We start from the raw sequence: 14,123 nt of genomic DNA on the forward strand, positions 1-14,123 counted from the left end.
CTGACACTAAAGGACACTTCAAAATGCCAAATGTAGGCACAGGAATGTGGCATGTGGAAAGAAGGAGAAATCAAATAAGATGTGCATTTGTAAGGATAAAAGCAGATGACCTCTTCTGCAACTTGATAAGAGTGGTGATAGAATTTCTACAGCAGGAATTTTGTTTGATAGGTATTAATCTCTGGAAAATGCACAGCACGATTTAGACAGAAGGCAGTTAGCTTGCAGGTCTCACCTGCACCATTCTTCATGGAACACAGCCCCACAGGTCAGAGGGAGTGATTCCCTGCAGCCAAGATCCAGGGAAATTAGGAAGAGCTGTTGTGGACTTCTTTTTCCTGTTTGTATTTAAAGAATGTAAATTCAGCTGTTCCGTTGGTGGTGTTTGATTTACTGTTGCCACAGCACATAAATTGTGCTATGAGGAAAGGAAGGGAATCGCTTTGATCTCCATCCATCCGGCAGCCTGTGTGCAGTCAGCTGTGCACCACCACCATACTGTGCTTCTTTAAGTGGATCTTGACTCCCTCTGCAGATTTCTGTGGTTCTTTTCCTTCCTTTCAAATACCTAGCTCTCCTTTATCACTCTGTTAAAAATCAAAAATAGGAGTGGCTAATGGTAGTGAAAAGGTAAGAGTATAATTCTCTTTCACATGGTGAAGTACATTTTCTCTTACTTGGTGAAGACTTTTGATGTCCATGTCAACTGTAAAATTATTGCTGATGTTTTTAGGATCAGAATATTTGAGATACTGATTTTACTTTTTGGGATACATAGCATTTCTACCAGATTCATGTCAGTTAATAACTTTTTTCTTTTATTCCTATGGAGCTAAACAAAGTGGTCTGGAAAATACACCACAGCATATGTGACATATGAGCACAGTCTAATCTCATAGGCAGGAATCAAAAAGGGGAAAAATTGCAAGCAGTAACCTTGCATAAGGATATCTGTAATTAAAGACTGTCACAGAAAATAGCATTTAAATCCCCAGTACCTAATATTCAAGGACATCTAAAGGGACAGGGTTTATACATTATCAGTGGCAATTAAGAGTAAATGTGACTGGGATGCATGTCAATGCCAGTTATGTGCCTGGTGAAGCGGGAATAAATAAAAATGACTGAAATAAGAATAAAGGAAGAGCCAATCAATGAAGCATTAGTGTTTTCTGGGATGCTTTTCTATCACTGGTACAGTTCTACCAACCTCCAATTGACTGACTTTCAAAAAGGGAGCACTATTAAGGTTAATAGCTTCAGTATATGACAGCTTTATGTTGACAGTATTCCTGAAAGCAAATGGATTTAGGTAAGCAAAAACAGAGCTTAATTTAAAAGTCATCCTTTCTGTTATTGGGTTTTTTTCAGAGTATGAAGGATCTGGGACAGAAGTTCAGAGAAAACACTCAAAATGTGGAGTTTGCAAATACAGGGCTGAGTGTGATGAAGATGCAGAGAATGTCGGGTATGTAATGTTTTCCCTAACAATATCACTGAACAAAAGGGAAAAAATGTTAAAGGTACATGATTATCTGCTTGACTATGTTTGCTCTTACTAACTGAAGCTTTAGTGCCATCCAGTAATAATGTGTTTGATATGTGTCTGTAAAAGAACAAACCATCTGTGGTTGCAAGGTAGTGGGAGAAAACAACAGAGAGTTGTACTGGAAAACCTTTAGCTAATGTTTTTCAAACAAAGAGCCTTGATTTGTTTTATCCTGACAACAAAACAAGTCGAAAACCAAACAGGAATGCAAAATAAATACTGATTATTCAACCCTGAGATTTTTTTCTCTATGTTCTCTTTGTTCATAAAGTGTTACATGCAGTTATTTCCATCATTGCTAACTTTGGACCTAAAGGTGAAGTTGAACTGGGGACTTGAGCCAGTCAGATCTTCCAACTCCCTGTGGCATCTGATCTCTTAGATGTACCCTGGGGGAAATTACTGAAAAATATTAATTATTGTCAATTAAATTTCAAAACAAATTGTCAGGAAACTAATGCAGAAGCAGATGCACCAAATTTCCGTGCTCAAGTATATTTGGGTATATTACACCCCAGCTGTCCAGGCTCTGTGTGGCTCTCTGAAAGGGCAGAGATATCATGAAGGAAAGGGCTTCTTCAGACAGCCCCATAGGGCTTTAAGAGGTTTTTAAAAGAAGTCCTGTCTGCTGATGGGGTTTTGTTTTCCAACAGCCTTTGTCCTGTATGGAATGAGGTTTACTGGGATCTGGGCTGGTGGCAGGTACTGGGGTTGTGGCTGCAGGCACCGTGCATGAAGGTGTTTGAGAGACTTGCAAATGGTACATTTTTGTATCCACAGAGGGAGCAGCATCCCAGAATAACAGTGCCTGAACATCACTAATCGGAGAAAACATCACTCTCCCTTTTCTTGTCTTCCAGCTGGAATCCATTTAATCTTGAAATATGTCTTAATTGCACAAGGTTTTATTACAGGATACCAGCATGAAGACATCTCAGGCAGTAAAGCAGCTTAGCACTAACATTCAAGATGTACATTCAAGATTAAATTGTAGAATACAAGGGAAAGCAAAGTGGTAATAGTGCTCATGAATACTAGCATGATACTTCACAATTCATGAAGTGCCATAGTACTGAAGCCAGCTTGCTCTTTCCAGGAAAGAGACACATGAACTAGAGCTGTTTTTTGTAATACTAATAATATTTTGGAATGTTGCCTTGGTCTGCTTCATTTATGACTGGAAGGATGGTATAGATTATATCTTTTATTTATATATATATATATATATGTATGTTTGCTATATGCACTAAGATGTGATCTTGGCTTTGGAAGATAAATCCTGAAGCATTCAAGTTCAGTAAAAGCTTGCCTAGTCTTTCTGCACTTGTAGAGCTGGAATTCCTGCAGCTATATAGTAACTATAAGAAAATTAGGATAAAGCTGAGGGGAGCAGAAGGTTTATTATCTACATCCTACTCATATGAAATGAAACCAGTTCCTGCTTCTTGACAACAGGCAGAAGAAAAAGAAGCATCTTTTGCCTCTAAGATTTCTTTAGTTAGTCCTCATTAAAAAATTAAGTGGAAACAAGACCTTTTATGTAGAAAATGCACAAAAGTTAGCAAATATTCCCATGTAGGTTATTTGCAATTTATTAGATAATATTTTTCAATTCTATACAGGATTTTAATATCATTTAATTGTTTTCCCAGTTCCTCTAACCATTAAAACAGGCATCAGTGATATTCACTGTTTAGCCACAGATAAATCAGAGTCTGATAACACAGATTGCCTACACAAGGTTGGTTTTGACAAGTCACATAGCAAGTTGAACACTTACTAAAGTAGAATATAGGAACTGGAAAAAATTTTCATAAAATCAAAACAGTTATTTACCTGGCAGAAACAAGATGGGATTGAAATGCTCTATTGGGAAACTTTAGTAGAGCACTCCTTATAATTTAATATCTAATTTTTATTCTCTTTTCTGTTTTGTTTCAGTGTGGGTTTTGACATCATAAAATTATATCATGACATACAAAGTTACTAGCAACACAAATATCTTTCATTATGTATAAACACTGCTAGTCAGAATTATCATTTTATTCAAATTTGTGCCAGATTACAAACTCTATCACCCCTAATTCTATCAAATCACAAAACTCTCTAATTTCATAAAAATATTTTGGTTTGGTTTTCCTTTTTAAAACATAAGAATGTCCACTGGAACTTTTTTGGATAGTGTGGTAATATCTACTGAATCACAAAGACAAGGTATAATTAGTTCCATTCATGTAGGTTTATTAGGCCTGGACAGCCCTTGCTTGCATCTTGTGATGTTAAGACACTTAATGGAGTGATCCAGGTGATAACAGAAGGCATTTAAAGAAAATTTTGCTCCATTATAGTAACTGTATGGGTTAGCTGAGCTGTCCCCTAATGTTAAGTAGATCATCTCAAGACATATTTATGATACAAACAGTAAATGCACGGTTATGAATTTTTTTTAACCTCTTTTCCAAGCTGTGCAATCTGTGACTTTACAGACTCCAACTCCTTCTGCTCCAACTGCTTGAGAAGCAAAATAATATCTCTACTCCTCATTTATCAATAAGGAAATTAATTTTTGGGTAAAATGTTTAGTGAATTGGTGGGAAGGGTGCCACACATGCCACTGCATGTTGAGTGGTTTGAGGTAAATGAGCTGGAATTAATGAGAAATCCCAGGAACTGCCAAGAGGCCAGCCTCAATAGCCTAGGGAGCAGAATAGGCAGATTTTCTCCCAGTATTGGAAAAATCCTGCTAAAGACAATTTTATTCCCTGCAGAGTGTGTTTTGTCTTTTGGGTATGGAAAGCTGTGGCGTCCTCTGCAAAAAGTGGTGGCACCTGATGCTTTCGGTGACAGCTGTAGGGGGGTCCTTACAACAGAGAAGCAGAAGCAAGACCCTTTGTCACGTCCTGATTTTTAGAGTTGAACTTGCAGGTCCTTAGAGTTATCTCAGCAAGTCCTTTCTTCTCAGAGGTGTACAGTGATGTCCTGAGGGGCAATAGACACAGCTCAAAGTGTGGTAAATTTTGTGTTGTCATAATGGAAAGTGTTTCTACCACAAGGGTGGTTGGACGCTCCAACACCATGTCTGGCATTTCCATCCTTGGAGATGGTCTGAACTTGATCAGACACAGCCTTGGGACCAACTTTGAGCAGGGGCTGGGACTACATGATCTCTGCACATCTCTTAAGCCTAAATTAATCAGTGAGTCTGTGTAATTACTAAATCTTGGTGCATTTTAATAGCAAATTTAAAGATTAGTTGTACAGAGCTGCGATATGCACCATATTACGAATTAGTGATGTTAAAATTTTTTTGCTCTTAAATTTTATTTTCCGCTTTGAAAAAGCTACAGATTCTTAGTTTTCATGTTTGGTGTTAAAGCATTATGGCTATCTCTTGATCACAAATGATACATTGCTTTTATTGCAGTAGATCACACATAGTTTGAAGAAATCAGGCTTTGCACAGGGTTTTAGATTGGTATCTTCATTTTTTTTGACTTCACAGAAACATTATCTGTCTAATCCAAAAGCGGTAACAATGTACAGTAAACTGAACACAAAAGTATAAACAACTTCATAATTTCCACTGTTTCTATGAAAAAATTCAATGTTGATTCTAGGTCAAGTGGTTGAGACACAGAAATAAAGTCTGTGGAGAGGGTTGTCATAAACAACACACTTGTATTTTTGTATTCAACTATATGCAAATCAGTACATTATTTCTTTATCTAAACTCTGAAAGTAATCAGGTTGAGGAAGCATCACAGAAATATATTTCTCCGTATTTTTCTTCTTTTTTCATACAACTTGTAAGTATTTTTAAAAGTTGCTAGTTTGTGGTCAGTCTTTTCAAGGGCATAGACAATCACTTGTGGATGCATTAGTCTGAAATTGCATAAATACATAACATGTAATTTGCCTGAACAGTGATTTTCTGTAGGTCTGAAGTAACAGGATGCAAAGAACAGGATGGGTTGGGTGAGACTTCCTTCCCATTGAGTGCCAGAACTGAAACAGTTTGTGTATATCATGGGAAAAACTGCTGCACCAATTTATCAGTGTTTGCCTTTCTCCTCTGACCATGAAATGTGTCTCTGGCCAAATGCTTACTCCTCTTTGTTGAAAAGTCAACATACTATGCATAGTGGAGCAAAATGTGTGCACAAGAGGTTGGTAGACTTATACTCTTGTGTGAGAAAGTAGCAAGAAGCCCACAAACAGAGGTAGCATGAATATGGCTGTGTGTTTTCTGTTGGAATTTTGAATTCGAAATGCAGTCATGTTGAGACATGGACATGGAGGTGGCAGCACAAAGCTTGGGGCCATCTGGAGCTGATGGGGTAAATTCTGTAGGTCAGAACACAAACATACAAGTACACAATCAAAAGGTAGGACCTCTAGAGGGTCTGGGCTCCTGCCCTGCACTGCAACCAGGGATAATTCATCCATGTAAGATCAAGGACTTCTCCAGGAGAGCTCTGGCCATCTCCGTGAAGAGAGATTTCACAGCTGGGCTTATCTGTTCAAGGGCTGAACTTCTCTCACTTTGAAATAATTTCTTCACATTCAATCACAATTTCTTTCATTGTGACTTGCAACTGTTGTCTTTCACTCCTCTTTGTGTATCTCTGAGAAGAGCCTCTCCTCAATAACCCCTCTGGGCTTGTTGGTGACAGCAGTCACCTCCCTGCCTTCTCCTCTCCAGGCTGAAGGGGGGCAGTACCCCCAGCCACCCTCACTGCAGCCCACACTCCATCCCTCTGCCCATCACAGCCTCTCACCCCTGCAGCCTCTCCAGTTCCTCACAGCATTTGCTGTTACTGGGGTCTCTCACAGCAGGACAGAGTGTTTCTCATGGGCCCTCACAAGCGCTGAATGCAGGACCAGAGTCCCTTCCCTTGCTCTGCTGGTGACCCTCCTGTGAAGCAGACTCCCCCCTGTTGCTCCACTGGACCCTCAGGTCCTTTTCTGCAGAGCTGCTTCCCTGCTGGTCCACCCACAATGTGTCCTGCAGCACTGTGACAGATGTCCTGTCATCCTCAGACCTCTGGAGGTTCCTCCATCTTGTCAAGGCCCCACTTGAGTTGTTATATTTTCTTTTTTTTTTGCTCTTTGATAAGGAAATCACTAACTTAAAAGTAGCCTCACTGTAAAAGTTCAAATTTATCGTGTTCTCAGTTTTACATAATTTTTTTTTAACAGAAGAAATATGGAAATGGGATTCTGAGCACATTCAGTCTTTTTTTTTTAATAAGTGTACTGTGCTGTCAAAGATATGTTTTGACTTATAATGTAGATTTTCAAGAAAGATTGACAGCTGATCCCCAAGTAGACCTTTTGAGATTAACATTTTATGAGATTTACTTTGGAAAGTAAAGGTACCTCAGCAATATATAAATTCAACTGGCCTATAATTTACATAGTGTCTGTTTTCACAAAGGCCAAACCAGAATTTCAGAAGTATTAGTATTAACAGTTAGAAATGCCAATGTGGATATTTCAAAGTCCTATTCTCTGCCTTTTCTATATAAATTGTCCTCTAGGGAAAGATTTGGCCTGTTTGAAATCTGGCATGCAAGTTTATACTTACCTCTTTTGACCACTTTTTCACTCATTTACCAACTTTTTTTTAAATTAACTTTTTAGGGTATGATATTGGATATTCATAAGGAAGGCTACCTAAATGCTGTGTAAATGTAACTCACAGCTTTCTGATCCAACAGAAGAAAAAAAATCCTAAGTATTTGTGTGCAAAACAAACCGTTCAGACAATAGAGAAAATCAGCATAAACAAGGGATTTAATACTGTGTTGTGGGATTATGAATTATGAAAATCTGGGTGCAGGATATTCTGATATCATAGGAATAGCATAATGGTCTTTTCACTATACTGGCTATTAAGAAATTGAATAGATCCTAGATGGGTAATAATCCATGTCTGGGTTTTAATGCATATTTTTAGTGATCTTTGCAGCACTGTGTGCCAGGTCTTTGAAGGTTCCTATTATTTGGGGGTGGAGGGACGGTTAGGCTGCTTTTGAGAGAGCAAACATCAGTTCACCACGTATGCTGTGGGAAGCTCATGGCAGTAAAGACTGAATTTCTTCAGTGGTCAGAGAGAGCCATGCCATGAAAAAGGGGAATGTAGGAAAAGGAAAAATGTCTGGAAAATAGCTGAAGCTTATGGTATTCAAAGCGTGTTCTGGATTGCTGGGCAGAAGTAAAGACAGAGTGCTAAAGCCAGGCACAAAGAAGCTTTGTAGAATTGAATTCTGCTTCTCTTGTGCTATAAAGGGATTTTTAAAAACACACCAAAAACGTGATGAAGATTCAAGTCTAGTCAAATAGGTAGAAAAATCACTTTGAAATCCAGATTTTCTTAGTTCAGGTTTCATTAGGGAAGAACTGCACACAAGGGAAGCAGCATCAAATGAAAGCAAATCCTTCATTTGGCATGGTTATATTCTTAACTGCAATTGCAACACCCCTGCTATTTCAATTCACCTAAATTTATTCCATCAAGCATACCCTTATCCATCTGTGTGCATTTCACACACTTTGTTTTACTCCAGTGTTTCCATTTTACATTTGTAAGCAGATGTGCCAGTGAATTGGTGAGTACCTGAGAGTGCTCACTCTTGTCAGCTACTGGGAAGGGATAGCAAGGAGCACTCCCTGTGAGGCCAGGCCAGAAAAATACATTTGTGAGCAAGACCCAGGTGGGCAGAAATGCAGCAGCCTGATCTGTTGGTTGGGAATGCCAGTCTCTCCCAGCAGCCAAGCCCGCTCCACAAGTCAGTCATGCTTTTCTTTTCCTTTTTTCCCCTCTCTTTCCTTTGAACCTACTAGGGTTTTTAAGCACACAGAACTTCCAACAGACCACGTACACCTTGAAGCCTGAAAACAAAAGGCAGCCTTGAAATGTGTTCTGATCTCTGGGGATCTAATTAATTTGCTAATAGCAGCAAGTGCTCTTAGAGCCTGAGCTTGTCACTTCATTTTACTAAGCACGTTTACTTTGTTACACCTAGTAGCCCCTAAAAAATGAGCTGTACATCCTCATTTCTTGCTTATTAAAACCAGCCAAAAAAATCTGCTTGGTTTAATTATATCACTTTGTACTTTCTTGAAATTCAAATGCTTTTCTGTTTAACTAATGGTGTTAATGGATGATAATGCATCAGCTCTCTGATGACAGGTGACAAAATTCAGGTACTTTTTCTGTGTACCCTAGTACATCAGGAAAACATCTGAATATATCCTGTTGACTTCCCTGGGTTAAGTGAGAGAAATGATCTGTTGAGGACCTTAAGTAGGAACCTCCTCCAGCAAGACATCAATTTGGAGCATTACCTGTTTAAATCCTTTTGGTTAAAACCAGTAGGAAGGATATAGTGAAGAAAATGTTTGTAAGGCTCTCACTCCTTTTACACTCCTTTTACTCCAGTGTGTCTTTTGCAACAAGCTTTTTCAGCAAAAATTTGAAGCACTCATTCACTTCTTTCTTGTATGAAGCACAAAGCACATTCCAGATGTCCTTAATACACAATTCTGTCAAGAGACTTTACCTTAAGTGACTAACTCTTTTCTTCTGAATTTTGCATTTAAGGTTCATTCTCTTCCTGGGGGAAGCCCCTCTTGTGTTTCTCCCATGTGCTCTGCCCCCCCTTCATGATCTCAAGCTTTTCCTGCCCTGCCTTTGTAAGCAGCTCTGCACTGTCCTTATGCTCTCTCTGTGCTCTGTCCCCAGCAGGAGAGAGACTTCAGGAAACAGATTGCAATATGAGACTGCAATTTTGTGTTCATTTGCAGTCTTAGCTGTGAAGGAAACAGTCCTTGGTGCCTCTTACAGGTTCTCCTGCTTGCAAAGGCTTCTGATAAGACTTTTGCCCTGTAAGATACCACTTTTAGCTCATTCTCACTGTCTGCTGCGTCTTCTTGCATATTTTGTGTGCTTCTTGTGTGGTCTGTGATATGGTTCAGACTCGTGGGCTCTGCTTGGTAGCCTTGAGCTTTGACTTCTTCTTGGCTTTGGCTCCCAGACTGGCTGGTGGGGGGGAAGCTGGCTTCCACCAAGCAGTTGGATTTCCTGTCATCTCAGTACCAAGCTATCATCTGCCCTCTGTAGCTCTCTGACTTCAGGATATAACATATTTTCACTATTTCATAGTGGGTTTGTTGGCAGGTCTTCCAATACTTTCCTGAGCTGCTCATCTGTTTCAGTCTGTGGTGGTCCCATCCCCTCACAGGGACTCAGGCTCCAGTTTCAAAGTGTTTGATGTGAAACATCAGAGCAGCAACTTGCTCTCCCATGGTTTTACCTTCCTTCACAAACACCAAGGAGTTAAAAACAACATTCTTTTCATGTTTTCTGTCAAGAGCAGCACTCCCCATATGTCACTGCTCTCATCTCACGATTTGGCACTTCCTGCAGTCCTGTCTGTATATTTTGGTCTAGTGGAAACTGTCTATGAGCAAGGACTCATATAGCAAACTCACTGCACCCTATGCAGAGTCTCTGACGAGTCCAGGTTTCTAACACGTGCTCCTGGCTCCCTCTCTGCCACCCTACTGCATCTGTGGAAGCCCTTTTCCCTTCAGACCATTGCAGTCAAGCCATGTCCTCTCCTCAACTTGTTCTCTTTCAGCCCTCTGAAAGGCTCTAGAGGTTTATGATGGAATAAGAGTTTCAATTTTTTGTAAAGTGCATCAGTCCCATTCAACTGTTCATTATGCCACAGGGTACTTAAACCACCTGTTTTACATGTCAGAGAGCTCTGCCAAGTGACCAGTGACCACCTGGCCAGGGGAAGGCTGGAAGTACCCCTTGGCATCATGGCTGTGGGCAAAGAAGTAGCTAATGGCAGCAGGCAGATAATCAGATACATGTGAATGGGGTCAGCATGTGAAATTCCTGTACATTGATGAGATGGTTGGAGATAAGACTGAGGCTGTTGATCAGAATACCAGGGTCAGGAATTCATAAGCACCCCTAAAGCAAGCATCTGAGAATTCTGAAAAAGGAAGCATTTAATATTCTATGTTAAACCTAAACACAGCAAAGCATGGAAGCATAAGCAGTTTTCAAGCAGTTTTAACTCTAGTCTGTAATGTCACCATGAAGAAAAAAAAGGTATTTTCAAAACTCACCTTATTTATCACCAGAAATGACAAAACCCAGCCATAATCATGATGCCACAGACATCAGATGGCAGCTACAGGCAAATTTAAGGGAGAGCAAAGGTATCTGTCTGCACACAGCCAATGTCATACAAATGAGGACTGGCTCTCTGCTACTTTGTGTCAATAAATATGCATGACTGCTGAGCCATGAGCCTTTTATTTGTGTGTAGTAAACCCTAATAAATGCCTGATTAGTCTTTACATCATGTGGGAGTAGGTAAACAAAATAGTATTTCCATCCTGGTTCTGAGGTTTACAACCATTACCATTTCCAGTAAGAAAGATTATCATATGCTCATCATATTGATATTTAGAGGCTTCATTAATACTTGGAAGTAAGTCCCTAAGATGTGTAGAGACTCATTACTGGGAGAGTGCTTCACTGTCAGTAGGTTCACTTAAAACCCTGTTTGCACTAGAGATGTTCTGACTAGCAACAATCTGAAGTTCACAGGCATGGAAAATTACCTGCAAAATTAGAATATTTAAATTAAGGAACAAAAAGTTCTCATGGGAGAAGAAGAAGAGAAAAGTATGCTGGCCACCTTCAGTGTTACTGCAGCACGGAACTTGATTCTGCTGCAGATTTGTTACCAGCTTGCGGCAAATATTCGTCTGTTTAATAGTTTAATTTTATCTGCAACAGTGGGAAAGAACATAAAAAACCTGGTAAGTTGGTTGCTTGGACGTTTCCCTCCCTCCTGTGACTTACAAGAGCAAGTCACATCAAGATGAAGCTAATAGTTACTCCTAGCAGTCCGACCATGTGCCCACTGCAGAGCTTTCTGCCCAGGAGAGGGTCTTGTGCCCACTGCCACCTCCTCAGAAGATGCAAAGTGGCTTTCTCACACTAACGACATCAGGAGGAGCTTGACTGAGAGCTGGACATGGTGCCCATCTTGTTCACCCCCTTATTCTGCAACCATCCTCCTTACTTTCCCCATCCCAAAGGTGGAGATGAACTTGCAGAGCAATGTGGAACATACACAGAAACTTTAATTCAAAAATAGAAGTTCAGTTAAAAAGCAGAATATTGATTAAAATAATCAGGGGGTGTGAGGCATGCAAAGTTGCAAAGTTTCCCTGTGCCATTCGCATATGTAAAATTTCTAGACTTCTTACTGGGGCTACGGAAGTATCTAAACATGAACAAGTCATAGTCCTGTCTGAGCCTTTGGCTGTCCTACCTTGTGTGGTTAGGAAACAGCTACATGCAAGGTCTTCATTTTTCCCATTTTCATTTTACAATCCCTAGTTGCAAATTGTGTAGAAAATCATTCATCCTTAACAACCAAAATGTTAATGGGATGCAATATGAATTAATTCAGATTGCATAATCCTGTTTTAAATGCAACATAATAGACCTATTGTTAACTTTCAAAGGTATGACTGAAAATCTTTCTGAAATGACACAGCAAGATATTAACCAATATTAACCAAGCATATTAAGTCTGTAGAGATATTGAAATACAACTCTTTCTATTGCCTAACAGAAAAGGGAGTCCTTTTTGTTTTCCCACTCAAGGACCCTGATGCTGAAAAAGTTAGAATATTCTTCTGATTTTCTTCACACTAGAGAATAAACACTACAAACTGGTGTATTAATGTAGTAAATCTTCCTACTAGTGTGTTATCACTTTTCAGGTGTATTCTATGAGATTGATACCAGAGTAAAACTACAAGAAACATTAATACATTATAGAAAAGCACACTGAAGCATGTATTCACAATTTTGTACATTCTGCTTGGAAGCCTGAGATGCCAATGATTTCTTCAGCAGCAGCATTTCCTCAAGCAGCACGCTCTCCCCTCCTGGCATTGGTGCCCAAGCTGGTGTTTACTTAGGACTTAACATGACTTATTTTTTGTTTGCTGGATGTCAATTTTATTTTGCTGTGTGCTTCAATTAACAGGTGTGTATGTAACATAGACTGCAGTGGATACAGTTTTAATCCCGTATGTGCTTCTGATGGAAGTTCCTATAACAATCCGTGCTTTGTCAGAGAGGCATCATGTCTGAGGCAAGAGCAGATTGACATCAGGCACCTTGGCCACTGCTCAGGTAGGATTAATTTTGGCTTTCTGGAAAAGTTAAATCCTTACATGGCTTGGTAGACTTTCCCTTTTGTATTTTTGGTCAGAAGTCACTGATGCAGTTATCAGTGAACTCATCACCTGCAATTTTGAGTTTCCCACACTACACACGTAGTGCTGTGTTTACATTGCCTTTCTTTGACTGCTGCTACCTGGAAAGACTGGAAAATCTCTTGAGGATATCTAAGCAATAATCCAACAGTTCTTACATGAGGGGGTGGTAGGAGAACAGAAAGAATACGAGTGTGTGGGAAATCTTCCCTCTTATTGCTGTGGGCTGTAAAATGTGCTTCCAGTGTGAGTCAGGTTGGGCCCTGATTTCACAGACATTGATCCTTTATTCTTAAGGGGTTTTTCCCTTATTTGCATTTTCAAATGCTTATTTGGAAATAAGCATTTGATATATGCTTATTTCCAGCCAAAGTGAGTGATAATATAATTTCCTTTTCCAGTGTTGAAATGGTCCACTGAAGCCCTCTGCCTACTGCCTTGTAGTTAATCCTGCCCATAATCTTTCAGTTTTGGGGGCGTGCATTTAGGACTTTCTCATGGGAATAACAGATTTATACCAACTCTTTGCCAGTTACATCTAGATCTATAACTTGGGCAGTTCCAACACCAAAACAGACTGTCACCGAAATCACCTAGGTCCATACCACAGAAAAGTTTTTAGTTCAAGACTTAAAGCTTGTGGTGTGCCATGTTGGTCTGAACACCAGGGCTACCAACTAGGTGTGATACCAGCCTGTTTGTGTGGGAGGAAAAATGTGGGAGTGTGTCCAGCTTTACTGCAACTTAAAATAGTTCTTTGAATATTATTCTGGCTTATCAGTGATGCACACATAGTGGTCTGGAGAATATCCTTTCCTAATGAGTAGCTATGCATGTGTTTATCGCCTAGAAACAGATGACACAAATGCAGTTGGAAAGAAAGATGATGGCATGCAGTATCGGCCAGAAGTGAAAGGTACGGTGCAGACTTTGTGCTTCTTGCTTACAGCTTCACAAGATGAAAAAATAGAGCATGCAAGTCCCTTCTAGTCTGCCTCACAGCTCTGATTCCTGTAACTGAGACAGGCCTGTGAGCAGTTCCTCTCTTGCAGCATGTTGCAAGGCAAGCAGGAAGACGTGCATGATTTGTGAGTTTTGCCTGCTGTATCCCTCTAAGATGCCCAGCTGCTCAGTACCCTGTGCGGTGGCCACAGGATTGGACTCCCTCCAAGTGCTGGGAAAATGACTTTACTAGAAGACAACAAGCTGTGACATTCCTGATGAAATAACACTGCACAAGCCTTCCTGC

The 14,123-nt window shown here is 40.0% G+C and overlaps 1 protein-coding gene across 2 annotated transcripts in view; it reads left to right on the forward strand.

Moving 5' to 3' along the window:
• Positions 1-14,123, forward strand: part of TMEFF1 (transmembrane protein with EGF like and two follistatin like domains 1) — a 114,624-nt gene that overhangs the window by 88,184 nt on the left and 12,317 nt on the right. Inside the window, exons 5-7 of one of the 2 annotated variants that reach the window (XM_063164501.1) lie at positions 1,372-1,468; positions 12,643-12,791; positions 13,725-13,790. In XM_063164501.1, coding sequence (XP_063020571.1) covers positions 1,372-1,468; positions 12,643-12,791; positions 13,725-13,790 — 312 coding nt within the window. The remainder of the gene's footprint in view (positions 1-1,371; positions 1,469-12,642; positions 12,792-13,724; positions 13,791-14,123) is intronic. The other variant, XM_063164511.1, reaches the window with a different exon arrangement.

The sequence above is a fragment of the Melospiza melodia genome, chromosome 1, assembly GCF_035770615.1.
Source record: "Melospiza melodia melodia isolate bMelMel2 chromosome 1, bMelMel2.pri, whole genome shotgun sequence".
Lineage (NCBI taxonomy): Eukaryota > Metazoa > Chordata > Aves > Passeriformes > Passerellidae > Melospiza > Melospiza melodia.